General features: G+C 37.4%; 1 protein-coding gene across 2 annotated transcripts in view; it reads right to left on the bottom strand.

The window, feature by feature from the left end:
• MAGI3 (membrane associated guanylate kinase, WW and PDZ domain containing 3) overlaps window positions 1–15,522 on the bottom strand; it is a 2,524,824-nt gene that overhangs the window by 966,710 nt on the left and 1,542,592 nt on the right. For both annotated transcript variants that reach the window (XM_044076986.1, XM_044076987.1), the window contains exon 9: window positions 11,024–11,121. In XM_044076986.1, coding sequence (XP_043932921.1) covers window positions 11,024–11,121 — 98 coding nt within the window. The remainder of the gene's footprint in view (window positions 1–11,023; window positions 11,122–15,522) is intronic.

The raw sequence follows: 15,522 nt of genomic DNA, 5'->3' as shown, positions 1-15,522 counted from the left end.
TTGTTGTGTTAATACTGTTAATGGCATGCACACTACTCAGACCCCCTATCAGCTTGTTTCACTCTCTTTTACTCTCTCTGACAAACACTGAAGCAAAGTTTTTTTCTGTAATAGTGTACAATATAGCAAGTTCTCTATTAAAATACATTTTAATAGGTCTTGTAGATTACTGCTTTGCTCTGAACCTATTTCAGTACCTGATTGTTTTTTTTCTGTTATGAACTGATTGGCCTCGTGGTTCATCATGCTCCGTTAATTCTTGCTATGCTCAAGCTCACTCCACTACCCTACCACCAATTCCCACCCACCCCCCACTACTCCTATATTTATACTTATCCAAGCCATACACCCCTCCCCCTCAACCAATCACAATTTACCTTACTAACCAATCATCAGTCTGCCACATCTCACAACAACCTATTACTTCTTATAACCAATCAAGATTTGCTCCCTACTAGGGGAGTGTCAAAATTAGTTATACCCAATTCTGTTAATAATAAACCATGTATATGCACTACCTGCACATAAAATGTCCCACGACAATTTATTACTTTTAACATTTCTGACAACAGTCTACCTTTTTACTTCCTACTATGCCTAAAAGTACTCCCCAACAAACCCAACCTCTACCTGCCAGAGCAAGATCTTTTATTTTCATATATCTCCACAGCTCTTTAATAACTTCAACTCTGATTTACACCCACATAAATTCACCAGACTAAAAGAGCAATCCATCCTACACCATAAATTAATTAGACTGCTCACCATCTTATACACCTATTTCCCTCTAATGCACATCACATTAAGCAATGTGGGGATATTCACCCCAACCCAGGCCCTCCATCACAACAAACATTTCCCCTTGATAACACTAAGTATATGAACTCTTCCATCTCAATTCATAACAAATCAGACCTAATAATCTTAAACATAAACCTTAGAAGTTTACTAAATAAAGGAATTGCAAGCAGCCGTTAATCTATACCAACCTGTTATAATGATTATAACAGAAACATGGCTCAAACCACATATTAATGACACCGAAATAACAACCCAAGACTACAATATACTCACACGACAGAATACACAGGGGTGGAGGAGATATAGCCATAGATTATAACAACAAACTCAAATTAGAACAACTAACGTATGAAAATCCAGACCCAACCAAATCAGAAGCATCAATCACCCACCTTCAGCTAAACACCAAAAAACACATTATTCTAATAGCAACCTATAGTCCCCCAGGTAACACCACCACCATCATTGAAACCTACTTAATTTCTCTGCCAACACCTTTAAACAGGAAACTATTATTCTGGAGGATGTTAATCTACATTGGTTCACCTGCTCCTCAGACAATCTATCTAATTTCATTAACATAGATGGTTTCTCCCAACTGGCTCAATCACCCACTAGAATAGATAAACTCAGTAAACAGTCACTACTTGACTGGATACTAACAAGAAGACCCTCACTACCTTATAGCACTTGCCGTCTCCACAATTCTCTAAGTTATCACAATCCCACTTACCTAACTAGACACAATTCAAACCCTCAAACTCATACTGTATTCCAGTTCATCCACAATAAAAATAATTTCTCCACTGCTACCTTTAACTTCCTTCTATGTCATAGCAACTGGACCCCTATAAAACACCTTCAGCTTGACTTAGCAGTAGATTACTTGAACAATATTTTTCTAAATATACTTAACACACTAGCACCTCTTAGAAAGGTTCATTGCCAAGTGAAACATGTCTTATGGCTCCAAAAAAGAGACCAAACAACTCCTCAAAGAGAGAGATAGTGCTTGGGCTGACTATCACACCAACAGAAACCAACCCTCACTAATCAAATACAACAAATAAATACAATACAATAAATAAAACCAAAAAGCAAATCCTAGATAACAAGAAAGCCTATTACACTAAAATCCAGCAAACTCATCAAAACAACCCTCCAAAATTTTGGAAATCCATACAACAAACCCTTAATCCAGGTCAAGCAGCTACTCTATCTCCCAACTCTATAAACACATCAGATAGCATAGCTACTCAATTCAACCAACATTTCATAGACTCAGTACTATCATTTGTAAAAAAAAAATAGCAGCTCATCATTCAATATTCCTAAATCCACACCCAATACGAATTCCTCCGATATCAGGCCTGTGCAAACCAGTACTGTTAAAAAGCTCCTTCTCAGATTAAAACCCACTGTCCTTGCCACTGACCAGCTTCCAAATGAATTCCTCAGATTAGCAGCAGATGCCATCGCTTACCCCATCACTTTACTAATAAATAGATCCATCTCTGAACATTATACCGCCAAGCTATGGAAAATACCCTATACCGTTCCCCTTCACAAAGGTGGCCCTTCAACTAAACTTACTAACTATAGACCAACTGCTATACTCCCAACTATAGCTAAAATCCTTGAAAAATGTATCCATTTGCAACTCCTTGAATATCTAGTAAGTAATAACATGCTCCCAAGCACTTAAGATGGATTTAGACGCAAACACAGTACCACTACTGCATTAAGTTTTACCAATATGATAAATCAGCTCAAGAACAATGGCCAGTTAGTCTCTTCCATTTTTCTTAACATGTCCAAAACATTTGGCATAGTATCACACCAAAAGCTCTTCACTGAGCTAGCATCCTGGGCAGGGGAGTGCAATGGATTGCAGTCTATGTATACGACTACAACAACATAAAACATACTAAAATGATGATTATTTTAATCATGTGATCATAATTACACATCTGAGGATAACACAATCATATTATCTAATGTGTGTGTGTTTATGTGTGTGTGTGTGTGTGTGTGTGTGTGTGTGTGTGTGTGTGTGTGTGTGTAGGGACTGCAAAGCATTGCACTGTATGTCTCTGACAATGATCTGGAATATATTATTGTTGTCATCATTAATGTATTTATTCATTTGATTACAATCTGACATCTGTGGTGCACACAGTCAATAAAGTTCCTCTAATTGGTGGGTACAGAAGCAGTCTGCGGATGAGACTGACTAACACTTGCAATCATATGATCACAATTAAACTGTCTTTGATCTGAACTGGCAAAGCTAGTGTGTGCTGTGTATAACAAGCAGAAACAGCTTACCTTGATTTATTGCTTTTTTATTGTTTTTTTATTTGATCACATTTGCATATTGTTAATAAAGTGCCTAGAATGAGTAGTTACTGAGGCTGCCTCTGGATGTAAGTGACTGACCTCAGTTGTCTGATGAGAGACGGCCTGCTATAGTAAGCTGCAACCTATTTCACTTAGCCCCAACCATTCTGCTGCTTCCTGCAGTACTCTCCAGATTGAAGTTACCAGCCTTCGCTAGTATCTTAACAACACAGCTGAGCTTTTTTCGCATTATTCTCACATTCTGTCTTGACTCCTTCTCATTGCCCCTTGCATTCCTTTATAATACAAAATGAAAATCTCCTGCTCAGAATAATCATGTATGTAGTAACAGATTGCAGATAAAAAATTTATCTGACCCAAGAATAAAAGACACACTTTAGCTGTTGAAATTATTTTTAATTATTCCTTTTGTCTCCAAATTAGGTTGACAATCATTTGATTATTAGCATTACCCCTTAAGCTTAAAATTCCACCCTGGTGATAAAAACTGATACTCTGGCAGACCCTGCCTCCAAATGACCAAAAGGGGAAAAATCCTACTTCCACTAACTTTTCAATTTTTTTCTGACAGAAATCCAATATCTTGAACCTACACAATCATCACTCCATGATCTTTTAATAGCTGCTGTTCTCATAACAGCAGTTTTCATGCTATGTGAATTTAATGACCAAATCTCTCACTTTCCAACTTGTTTGATGATGATTTTTTACTTTTAGCTATCTTTTTTGTTACTCGTTTTGATAACAATGAGCTGAAATGCGTTACTATGCTCAGTATCCAGTCTCTCTCTCTCCATTCCATTCAAGTGCTTTTTTACCTTCAGCAGTTTATTCCTATGTCTGTAAAACACTGCAGCTGTTGCTTAGTTAATTTCCTCATTTCTCACCCTTTAATTATCTCACAGCAGTTTTGACTGAATAAAACTCTACCTACTATTCTCATCTGTCTTCTGATTCCACAATACTGATTTTGTTTCCTTCCCTTTCTGTAATGCTAAGGCTGTCCAAAAAAAATTATTTTCACCCACGTTTTAGATATTTTTGTAAATATTCATTTTCTATACCCTTACTCCCCCCACAAATATTTTAGCTGTTGAATTATGTCATACCACTATCTGCATACATCACATTAAGTAAAATGTCTCAGCATTCCAGATATTGCATTTAGCAGAACCAATCCTGACCAATCTGCTGTGCATAAAACCAAAATGTTCTTAATTTATTACAGCCCTTCAGAAGCTTCAAAGAAGTTTTAGTTTATGTATAATGCATTGCAAAACCATGTCATTCTTCATATACAGTATGAGTTTACTTTCCTACATCTCATTAACAATTTATGTAAATTCAGTGACATTCTATGGTGTACGAGTCTTGCTTTCTCTTTGATTTCTATCAGATTCATGGAATGTTTCATTTCACAAAGAGTGTCATAAATCCATTCCATTCCCAAATTTATGAATGTTCTTATTTATTCAGTTTTATACTCTGCTAGCTCCAAAATGCTCCACCAAATATTGCACCTGTCAATAGGAGGACTGTACCTCTGATATAATGCAATCTAAATAATTTCTCCTTGGCAAATGATTGTTCTCTCTGATATAAGTTCTATGCCATCTATGCAGAAAGGCTACACTGTGTAAGCTTGACAGCTGATAGCCAAATCACCACGCTGGCAATTATAACTTGTTGAAATTGCACAATTACCTATACTCGTATGACAAACATAGAAATTTTTTTTTCTAGGGAGGGAATCTCTCTTGCATCCCCCACACCCCCAGCTTGCATATGCCTACTCCATCATCACACAACATCTGAGAAAGGAGGAACTCCACAAAACAATACATTAGGGTGTCTTGAGGAATGGCTGCTTTTGGTCCAACATGACACAGCAAGTTATTTCTGATGTGGCAAGCCAGAAATTCATGGGAAAGGCATAGTCTTTACGCACCCTATTCCTTTCACATCTTATTTTATTTGTAACCAAAATGAGTTTACATGCACTGGCATCCTCTATGTTTATTGCTACCTCCTCATCTAAGCTATCTAGAAGATTTGGACTATGGCAATTCAGACCTAAAAATCCTCAGTTCCATTACTTCATCTATATTTTCTAATACAGCATCTGGTAATCCTATCCATTAACTCTGCACCATCATATTATTATTGCTCTTCTACACTACTGGAAAAGAATATTGCAAAACACTGACTCCCTCAACAGGAAAGGGCATGATACAGTATTTCCCTATGCAAAACAGGGAGAACTTTCCCAAGAATCAGGCCAGACTTCTCCCAATCTGTGTAAATAGAACCAAATCTCTCCTAAAAATAAGCAAAAGAATACGGGTAGGTATAATTGTTCTCTATTCTGGAATTATTAGCAACAGTCACAGAATAGCAAGAATGAACGACTGAATATGCAGACTTGAATATACTAAGTTTGAGATTGTAATTTCTTGGAACAGTCTCTTTTCTCTGTGGCATGCTGATCTCAGAGTTGATATATACAAGTTTGGGGGTATATGAGGCCTTGCCCCTCTGCGCAGAAATAGTTCTGGAGGACAGCGATGTTCAGCATTCACTGTTTTCCTGTATTTTCAGACTTTTTCTGTAATTCTGGGGCTTGCATTTATGCAACAGATCTCCTGGAAGGATAAATTCAGTCAAACAGTGCTGGTTTTTAGATGATCTGGAGGTAGTGGATAAGAAGCTATGAGGTAACGCTGCAGAGAAATAAGACAACTGTATTTTAGCTAAGAAATGAGTGTATAACTCTAGGAATTAAAATACAGACAGCAGAAAGATTACAAAAGTGGGCCAGAAAGAACAGGATAGTGGGTGAGGCTTTTAATATACTACATATAAAATGCACTGGGGGATGCAGGACAACATGTACAGAATCAAATGTTTGAGGCTTTCATGTACACAAGAAGACAATGGTGCTTTGGTTGGTCCTTACTGTGAAGAAATTAAAGTTCCTAGTATGGAAGAAGCTCTGAGAAGTCATGACTAATTTATACTGTGAATTCTGTTTCAGGATGGAAGGGATAATGGAGGCATAAAGCTAGAATGACCAGGGTGAGTGAAGTATCTTTGGGAAAACTACAAGAAATAATAAAACACTTAACGGCTATGGGAAGATTTTGAGACATCTGTAAATGATGCAGGGCATGATGGTTACAAATGCCAACACAAAAAATGTGGGAACAAACAGAGCGTGAAAGTACAAAAAAATACAGAAATAAAGTAACTGGGGAAATGAAAAGGCAAAAAGCAGAAACAGAAAGAAGCATGGTGGGTGGGACTACAAGGATACTTTTTTTTTATTTTGTCAATGAGAATACATGACTAATTTGAAGCTGCTGTGCTATACATGAGAAGAGAGTTACTCGGACCTGAACATTCACACTGATGTACTAACTAAAAACTTCTGCTCTACAGTCAAAGATATTTAGGGCAAGATTTTAGATTAGCGTGAACTAAATAGGCAAAGCAAGTGACTGACTAAACAGACAGAATGCTTCTGCACGGGGCATGACTGATGATAGAACAAAGTGACCCAAGTTACAAAATAAGTTTGCAAAATGGTGACTGGAGCCCTTCTTGGTTCTTCAGTGTGGCACAATGAACAAAAATAGCCCCTGGAAACAGAATAATACAAACTTCAGGTCAAGGTTGAAAGACTGACCCAGGGAACAGGCTCATGACAATGTTATGGCTGAAATAGACCATCAGCACCCAGGGGATATTACTGATCTGAATTTCATTAACATTTTTTTTTTCTTTAGTGCCACATGAACATGTTAAGAAGGTAGCCAAAACAAGGGTGCATGTTAAGAGGGAGTAGAAAATTGACTGACAAGGAACAATGAGAGTTATATGTCATCCCCCAAACTGTAGTGGAGTTTTAGTGGAATTTTAATACTGGGCCCAATGATACTGGGATTTTTCCACAAGATATAATGGCAATAGCAGCTGACAGGAAGATCATGTGATGAGCCTGTGCAAACATATTTTAAAGCTGGAAGAGTGTATCTATAAGGTAATGGCTGGATTTCAAAATCAAAAAGCCCACCATCAAGCATTTTCAGAAAAGGAGCCCAGAGATGAACTAATGACTAGGGAGTGCCCACAGGTACAAACTGGAACTGGAAGATGATGACATCTAGGAGACTGCACCACACACTAATCACATGGACTCATTTTGTTTTTTATTTAAAAGATGAGTGGGCTGTTAGGCAGAGGCTCATTTTCAGCCATAATTGATTACAGTATTCAAGTAGGCAGACAGAGACTTATGCAGTTCAGCACTGTCTATAATACAGCAATCAAAGGTCATGATGGAACATTACAAATCGTGATACAATGGCAACACTACAGAACTTGGTATATACAATGCAGGAATACCAACCCAGCAGTTTTGGTCCTTTTGGATCTTGGTGGTGGTACTTACATATTATCGCAACCAGATTTCCGCACTGCCATAATTTGGTATGTGTGTGCAGAAACAGGTTGCTTAATATATAAAGGGGACTGTGACGAAGAAAACATTACTCTGTCAATGTGGGGATGAGCCATGAAGAGGAGAAAAGGTGCGAGTTTGTACCTCTTTGCTCCTGAAACTACACAGTGGTGCTCCGCTTTGCAGTGCCTGCATTTGTCAAGACGATGTGAGCTACTGGAAAAGCGAGTCACCAAATACACCCTGTGACAATAGGAGATTATAAATATGTCAAGGGCAAGGATTGCTGCTTTTCTTAGGTTAGGTAAAGTGCTGAGTTACACAAACTCCAGTCAATAATTTCAGTTAAGGTACTAACAAAGTGTCCCCATGGCCATACTTTACAAATACAGATAAAATCAAAATCACTTTCATGATTACACACGTAGTAAGAACACTTCCCAAAACATCTTATTGCCGGACAATGCACTTCTTCCTGTACTTTGTGGCTGTTAGCAGTTTTTTTTTTTTTTTTTTTTAATTTTGACCTGAAGATGTCTTTACAAATAGTACCCCCCCCCCCAAAAAAAAAAGTGACCAAAACCATCAATACAGGGTCTGCCTTTGCCTTCTCTGAAGACTTCCTTCCACACAGTCAAAAGAATTCATTCATCAGAACAACAGCAGGCATTCTAATTCAAGCGTGTGTGTGTAAGGCACTCTGAAAACAGGAAGTGGGTTTCCTCAAATGTTTGTCTTCCCCTTCACAGACCCTGTAATGCAAAGCTAGTCAACAACAAATAAAAACCAGACCCTAAATACCACCTTACAGTGGTTTGTGGCCTTGTTTGTACAGAAGTATTCTAAATTTGCAACCGCGAAAATCTGGTTGCGATAATACGCAAGTGCCTTGGTGGCATTTGATATTACTGATTGTAGCACTCTGACTGAACATTTAAAACCTTGCTGTGGCTTTTTATTTATGGTCTACGACTGGTTTGCACCACATCTCTCAGGCCATTTTAAAAAGGGTCTGTTCATGTCTGAACAAATCTTCAACACACCCTTTGGACCGTGGACTTACACAGGGTTCAGTCTTATAACAGTTATTGTTCACAGTTTACATGGTTCAGTTAGGAGACATTATTAGAAACAGGGGACTGGCACACCATAGCTATGCAGACGATATTCAAATTTACCTGTTTGCCACAGGATGAAAGGGAGTGTGCATTTGCCTGCAGACCAATTGTCAGAAACTGAACACCTACAAAACTGAACTGAAGCTATGACAGCTCATGCTGCTGTGTAAGATTCCTCTGTCTGTTCACTTCCAAATTATATTCTGCAACAAAAGAAAAAGCTTGAGTTTTTGAAAAGGCATGCAGTCTTGGTACTATCTTGGATCAGACAGCCACTACAGGACCAAATGTCAGTTGTTGGAAAATCTTCAAGTTTCCATTTGCAAAACATATCTAAGACAAAGCATTTTTGTCTAATGCTTATCTTTAGTTACTTGGTCTCTTCACAGCTGGATTACTGTAATGTCCTTTATCTGAGACTTTCAAATACTGAACCTGAACATTTACAGTTGGTGCAGAACTCAAATGTGAGGTCACTGACTGATACCTCATATTAACTAATGCTAGTGTGCAATATGCTTGGCACTCAAGGGCTGTTGGTGGTTCCACGTGTGCATCTTGAGACATCTAGCATGCATTCCTTTGCTTACCATTATTCCCACCTCTGGAATTTACTCTCTCACTGGCTTCATGATTACACAGTGTTGTCTGACTTCTGTGGATTACTTAAAACATTCCTCTTCAATACTGTATACAAAGGGGTAGGGTGATTAAAATGGCCAATTTTAATCTTTGAAGTTGAAGCAGAAAATGCCAGTAAGTGCTGCCAGTGATAACATGTTAGGTACGAAGATATAAGCTATTCCTCAACGTGTGACAAACCGTTTTTTTTTTGCAGCTCCTTTAGAAAATTTCATCTAAAGATGTACTAAAATACAATAGAAAACTTCATCCAAAGATGTACTAAAATACAATAGAAAAGTGAACTTTAGAAAAGAAATCTCGTTTGACTGCTGGTATAGCTCCTTGTTCTACACTTACTGCATAGCTAGTCAACATGGCAGTCTGTGATCAAATAAATCTTCTCAAAGGATAATTCATCCCACACATAGCAACACCCCAAAAATAAATAAATAAATAAATAAATAAGAGTGCTACTGGACCCACCACTTCTCCATAACAACATAACAAGACATCCTCCAGTAACAGAAGGCAGCAAATGGCACAGCTCTCTAATTGCCTCCTTGGTTAGTCACTGGCTGATAAATACCATCTAGTACTTGCACATCTATGAACTTTTAAGTACTTAGTCAAGGAGTCAGAAAAGAAGGCTGAATAACATGTGAACTTTGCCTTCAAAACTTCTCAGTATCCCAACACAAAAAGTCTTGCAAACTAGCATTAGGTAAAATCTAGCACATCTTTGTCAAATAAATCTATGTCAATGTGTCTAGTATCAGTAATTCCATGTAACACCTTCCTGGTAGCATCAGTCCTAGTAAAGTGTTCCATTTTGCAAAATGCTGAGAAGCTCTAACTTGTATTTTTATCTACAGTTCTTGAAGCCTTACCTTAAATGCATTAAAGTTTGAAAGCCTTTGGATGAAGACAACTACGAAAATGGTAGATTAAGTTATGGCGAAAGACTCATGGCCTGGGACTTAATTAGTTTAAAGGAGAATCAGAAATATGACACTAAAGTATAAAATCATGAAATGATAAACAAAAGGGAAGTCTCCTCATAAAAACAATGATGAAGAACAGAAACAGCTCTTACTGAGCATGAGACGGGGTCAGGGGCAAGACGGTGAGACAATGTTTAACAAAAAAAAAAAAGGGGGAATCAGGAGGACTGAGAGGTCTGAGGGCCTTCTGCACTTTGGAAGAAAAACACATTTCAGTTCTTTTCTCTGGCAAACTGAAAACATTTTTCTGCACCAGAGAAGGCTCTCAGCATATGATAAACAACCAATGGAACAGCGTAATAAAGTAGACCTGACCAGCAAAATGGCACTCAAGAGGATATATACACAGGTAGCAGTGCACAAATGGCAGTAAAGCTAAGTACACTCTGGTTGCAAGACGTACAAACAATAAAAGTATCAAATTATAAAGGAAGCAGAGTAAAATTTCTGCAACCAACAGACATCAGTTTGATCAGTTATCATTGCCACAAGTACTCCGCTGATGTTACTGTCACAGAATGTTCCTCAGCCAATGACCACAAAACCAGATGTGATAAAATTCGATTTCAAAATGCATTTTTCAAACTTTTTAATGGTGACTCTATAGCCACGCTCTAGGAATATTTAACCACATTTAAATGAAACCGTAATGTCAATACCTGGCTGTGATATCCCTTTTCCTTTCTTTTGGCTCAGTTGTTTTTTTCTTTTAGCTTCAAGAACTGGATTTTCAAACTGAGTCTTCTGACTGATGTGACTGAAAAGGAAAAGAAATTAATAGTAGCTGTTGTTAGAGTCAAAAATATATCACGGGCTGCAGTTCTAGACAAAGAATATTGCATATTTAACATGATATAACAATGTCAAGCCACAACAAAAATACACATATAAATATATATATATATATATATATATATATATATATATATATATATACATATATATACATAGAGAGAGATTTATACACACACATTTTATATATATATATATATATATATATATATGTATATATATATATATATATATATATATATATATATATACACATATACACACACACACACACACACACACACACACACACACACACACACCCAAAAATACATACATATGCACAGACACACAAACTTTGTCTGTGATTCATTACTTCCAGCAGTAGTTTAGCGATCTCTCGCTTTCTTCACTTAAGTGTTAGGTTGGATGCCAGATGAGTTTTACTTTCTAAATGACAAATGTACTGGACAATGAAAAAAAATCTCAATCAATGTTACATACTAGCTCATTAAAGCCTAACCCAAAAGCCAATAATTTACCAGAGGTAATTAACAGCGAAATGCACATGTCTTCTGTGGGCAGATGTGTCAGACTTTCTGACTGCAAGCATCCCACAGTACAAATGTTAACATGATGCACTCAGTACACTTAGAAATACTTAGAATTATGTCTTTCTACCCCTTTGAAAGTACGCAACACAAAATGCACTACTTGCTTGACATACCTCTGTGAGCAGAGTACAAAGAAATGTAAGGCCTGTAACTGCTTAAACAAGAAAATAATTTACTTTTTCATCAAGTTTGGAGCTCTCTGTTAAATAGAAAGTTGTGTGTTTGCGTGTGTGTGTGTGTGTGTGTGGGGGTACACTGAGGATGGTGAGAAATGAAGGTGGATGATGCGAGTGAAGCCAGACAAATCACATGCAAAAACTGTTTTATAATGTTATTCTTAATTTGCATACACACACTTATATATATATATATGTATATATATATATATATATATATATATATATATATGTGTATATATATATATATATATATATATATATATATATATATATATATATATATATATATATACATACATGTCTATATATATACACACACAGATATATATATATATATATATATATATAATTTTGCTCTGTAAATTGTTTTTTTTTTTTTTTGAGGGGGGTAGATCACTGATCTCCATGGACCTTTTTCAGACTCATCCTGAGAGTGGTACCTGGTTAAGTGACTTGCTCAGAGTTACACAGACAAGAGAAGCTGAGGGATTCAAACTTTATATCACTGGACCACAGGAAACAGTTGGTTAACAGCTCCTAAACTGTCTAAGCCAAGTGCCAACATTTTGCCTCTGATTACTTTATTTCATACTACGGTAACACTTTTTTCCAATTCTAATATGACGATTTTTAAATGCAATTGATTTTATTTATTTATTTATACATACATTTGATAACCAGGTGAGTGGACTAGTCACATAACCATTTTCCAGCCACAACACAGACTATGAGGAAGGAGAAAAAGTAAATGGCAAAAGTACAAATAAAAGTAAAATACACATAGAACACTGTAAGCAAAGGTATATAGAAAAAATGTAGGAGTTAACAAAAATTTGTGAAAAAAGAAAAAAAAATAATGTAGTGGTAAAACGAGAATGTAATATAAATATGTATATTATTTCCAAATATACATTGGATATAAAAAGTTTACACACCCCCTGTTAAAATGCAAGATTTTTGTGATATAAAAAAATGAGACCACAATAAATCATTTCAAAACTTTTCCCACCTTTAATGTGACTTATAACCTGTATAATTCAATTGAAAAACAAACAAATCTGTTAGGGGAAAAAATATAAAAAATAAAAAACATACAATAAGGTGGTTGCATAAGTGTGCACACCCTTAAACTAATACTTTGTTGAAGCACCTTTTGATTTAATTACAGCATTCACTCTACTTGGGTGAAGGCCTTGGGGCAGTCCTGTTTCTTTCTTATTTTTTCAGTGGTACTTTATTCCATAGTGCAGGATCAAGTTTGGTGAAAACATGCTCTTCATGAACAGCTTTGAAAGGTGTTCATTTTAAGCAGATACAATTTTCTTAGCTACTTTTTAAGATGTAAAATTGCTCTCAATGGTGAGCAGTAACCATCTTTTACAGTTTTATAAATTACACTAAGAGAAAGGTTTACCTTTCTGTGGCTGGGAGTGACTTTATACTCTATAAGAGGTTGCACTGATGTGTATATGAGCCGGCAAGTAATACAAATCTATAAATTTTGTTTTCACCAAGTTTGTAGTCTACAGATTGTATGGGCAGAGTGAAAAAACAGAAAATGCAGGCCATACTCAAAGTTTAAAAGTTCCAAAATGTACTTGACATACCACAGCTTAAATAATAAAATAACAAGTGTAATAAAAATAATAAAATATATATGGTGAGCGCTTTTGTGGTAAGACACCGCTTCAGACCAATAAAAATATAAAAATGTAACACACACTTTTAAAATCAGAAACAACCAATCAGCTACAAATAATCAAATGAGGAAAATCATTCTCATCCAATCAAAATACTCAAAGTGCACAAATCAAACTATAGATCCGCTCAACATAGCCAATGAAAATCATTAGCTATGTGCACAAATCACAGTTCAAAGCTTTGGAGAGGGCTGCTTTAACCTGAGTGTCTGTGATTTCAGGAACTCTACATTCTTCTGGTATGGCTATGGGCCCTTTTGGGGGTGAGAGGGGGTGAAGTTTGTGCTGAACCTGTCTGCCAGGATGTTGGTGATATCGGTCAGTTCAGTGTATTTTGTGCCATTCTGCACTAACTCCGAGCAGATCTGAGCATTGCCTCTTAGATTCTTGACATAGTTAAAGAATGCCTTGTGGTTATCTTTGGAGTCCTTGGCAATTTTTCTTTCAAAGCTCTCACTGGATGATTTTATGAGGGATTGTAGTTTCTTGCTGATACTGATCAGGGATGTCTTCCCTTCTTGGGATTTTATTCTTTTCTGTACTAGTTTCCTCCTTCTATTGTATAGCTTGTTTATGGCAGGCGTCCACCAGATTGGTTTCCTTTTCTTGGAGGAGTGAGTCTTGGTTTTGCTTGTGATGGTATGATCCATGCATTCTTGTAGCTGCCCATAGAATGCATTAAAGGATTTTGCAGCTTGGACAGTGTTATCCTTCAGCATGGGGACTTTGAAACTTTCTACCTTGGTCTGAAGTAATGTGAAGTTTGCTTTTGAAAAGTTTTTCATGGTGGCTTTCTTGTCCGGGGGTGGTGGCGGAATATGGATATCCAAAGTGATTTATGGTCAGATCTAACCACAGAGGGGTTGACCTCTGGTGTGGAACACTGGTCGCCCATGTTGGTGATGACCAGGTCCAATATGTTGTCACCTCTCGTGGGAGTGTTGACCAGTTGAACCAGGGCATTTGAGTTTATAAATTCCAGGAAAAGTTGGGCAAGGGAGTTAGTACTTGAGTAGTTCTCCCAGTTAATGTTTGCATAATTGAAATCATCCAATATTAGGGTGTTTGGTAGGACCTTTATGTTTCCCAGTGTTTCCAGAAATGCGGAATGGGGGTCCTGGGACATGGTGGGTGATCTGTAGCAAGCTACAATTTGAATTGCCGTTTTGCCCATTGTTAGTTGCACGTGGATGATCTCTGAAGCATCGTGCTGTGCCACTAACCTGGAGGTGTGGGTATCCTTGATGAATAAGGATACGCCCCCGCCTTTTGTATTTTGGTTTGGTTTCTGTGGCCAAAATGTATGGTATGAGTTGTAGCCTGGTAGTGCTGGGGTGCTCTCTGAAGCCTTAAACCAGGTTTCTGTTACTGCACATATATCTATTTTCTCCATACTGAGGAGTGCCTCGAGTGCATGCATTTTGAGGTTTAGACTTCTGGCATTGAGTAGCATTACCCTCAGATTTTTGTTACTTGTGCTATTTATGGCGGTGGGTTTGTCTTTTGAGCCTTGCCTAAAAATGGCACTATGGGGGTGGCAAGAGCCTTGGCAAGTATTCGAAAGCCTAAGGGTAACAGGTGCAAGCCATCTCTAGTGAAGCAGCGTGGCTTGTCGAGCATGTCATCCCAGGCAGACAGACACTTCTTCCCCTTTGAATGACACCAGAAACTTAGCCAACTGTTGAAATTGAGAGCTTTTCCTTTATACTGTAGTATCATTCTTGGTGAGGGCAGGATGCTGGTCAGGGTAATACCGGCATGGGCTACATGATCAGAGAGCTCTTCCATGTCTCTTTTCATGTAGTCCAGGGAGGTACAGCTCAGGTCATTCACACCAACACCAACAATGACAGAGTCATATTTGTACTTGTTCTGGAGTGACCTGAGTGCTTGT

Source organism: Protopterus annectens, chromosome 7.part0 (genome assembly GCF_019279795.1).
Source record: "Protopterus annectens isolate FY-2018-M chromosome 7.part0, PAN1.0, whole genome shotgun sequence".
Classification (NCBI taxonomy): Eukaryota; Metazoa; Chordata; order Ceratodontiformes; family Protopteridae; genus Protopterus; species Protopterus annectens.
The sequence above is the reverse complement of the archived record's forward strand: the minus strand, read 5'-3'. Positions and strand labels throughout refer to the sequence as shown.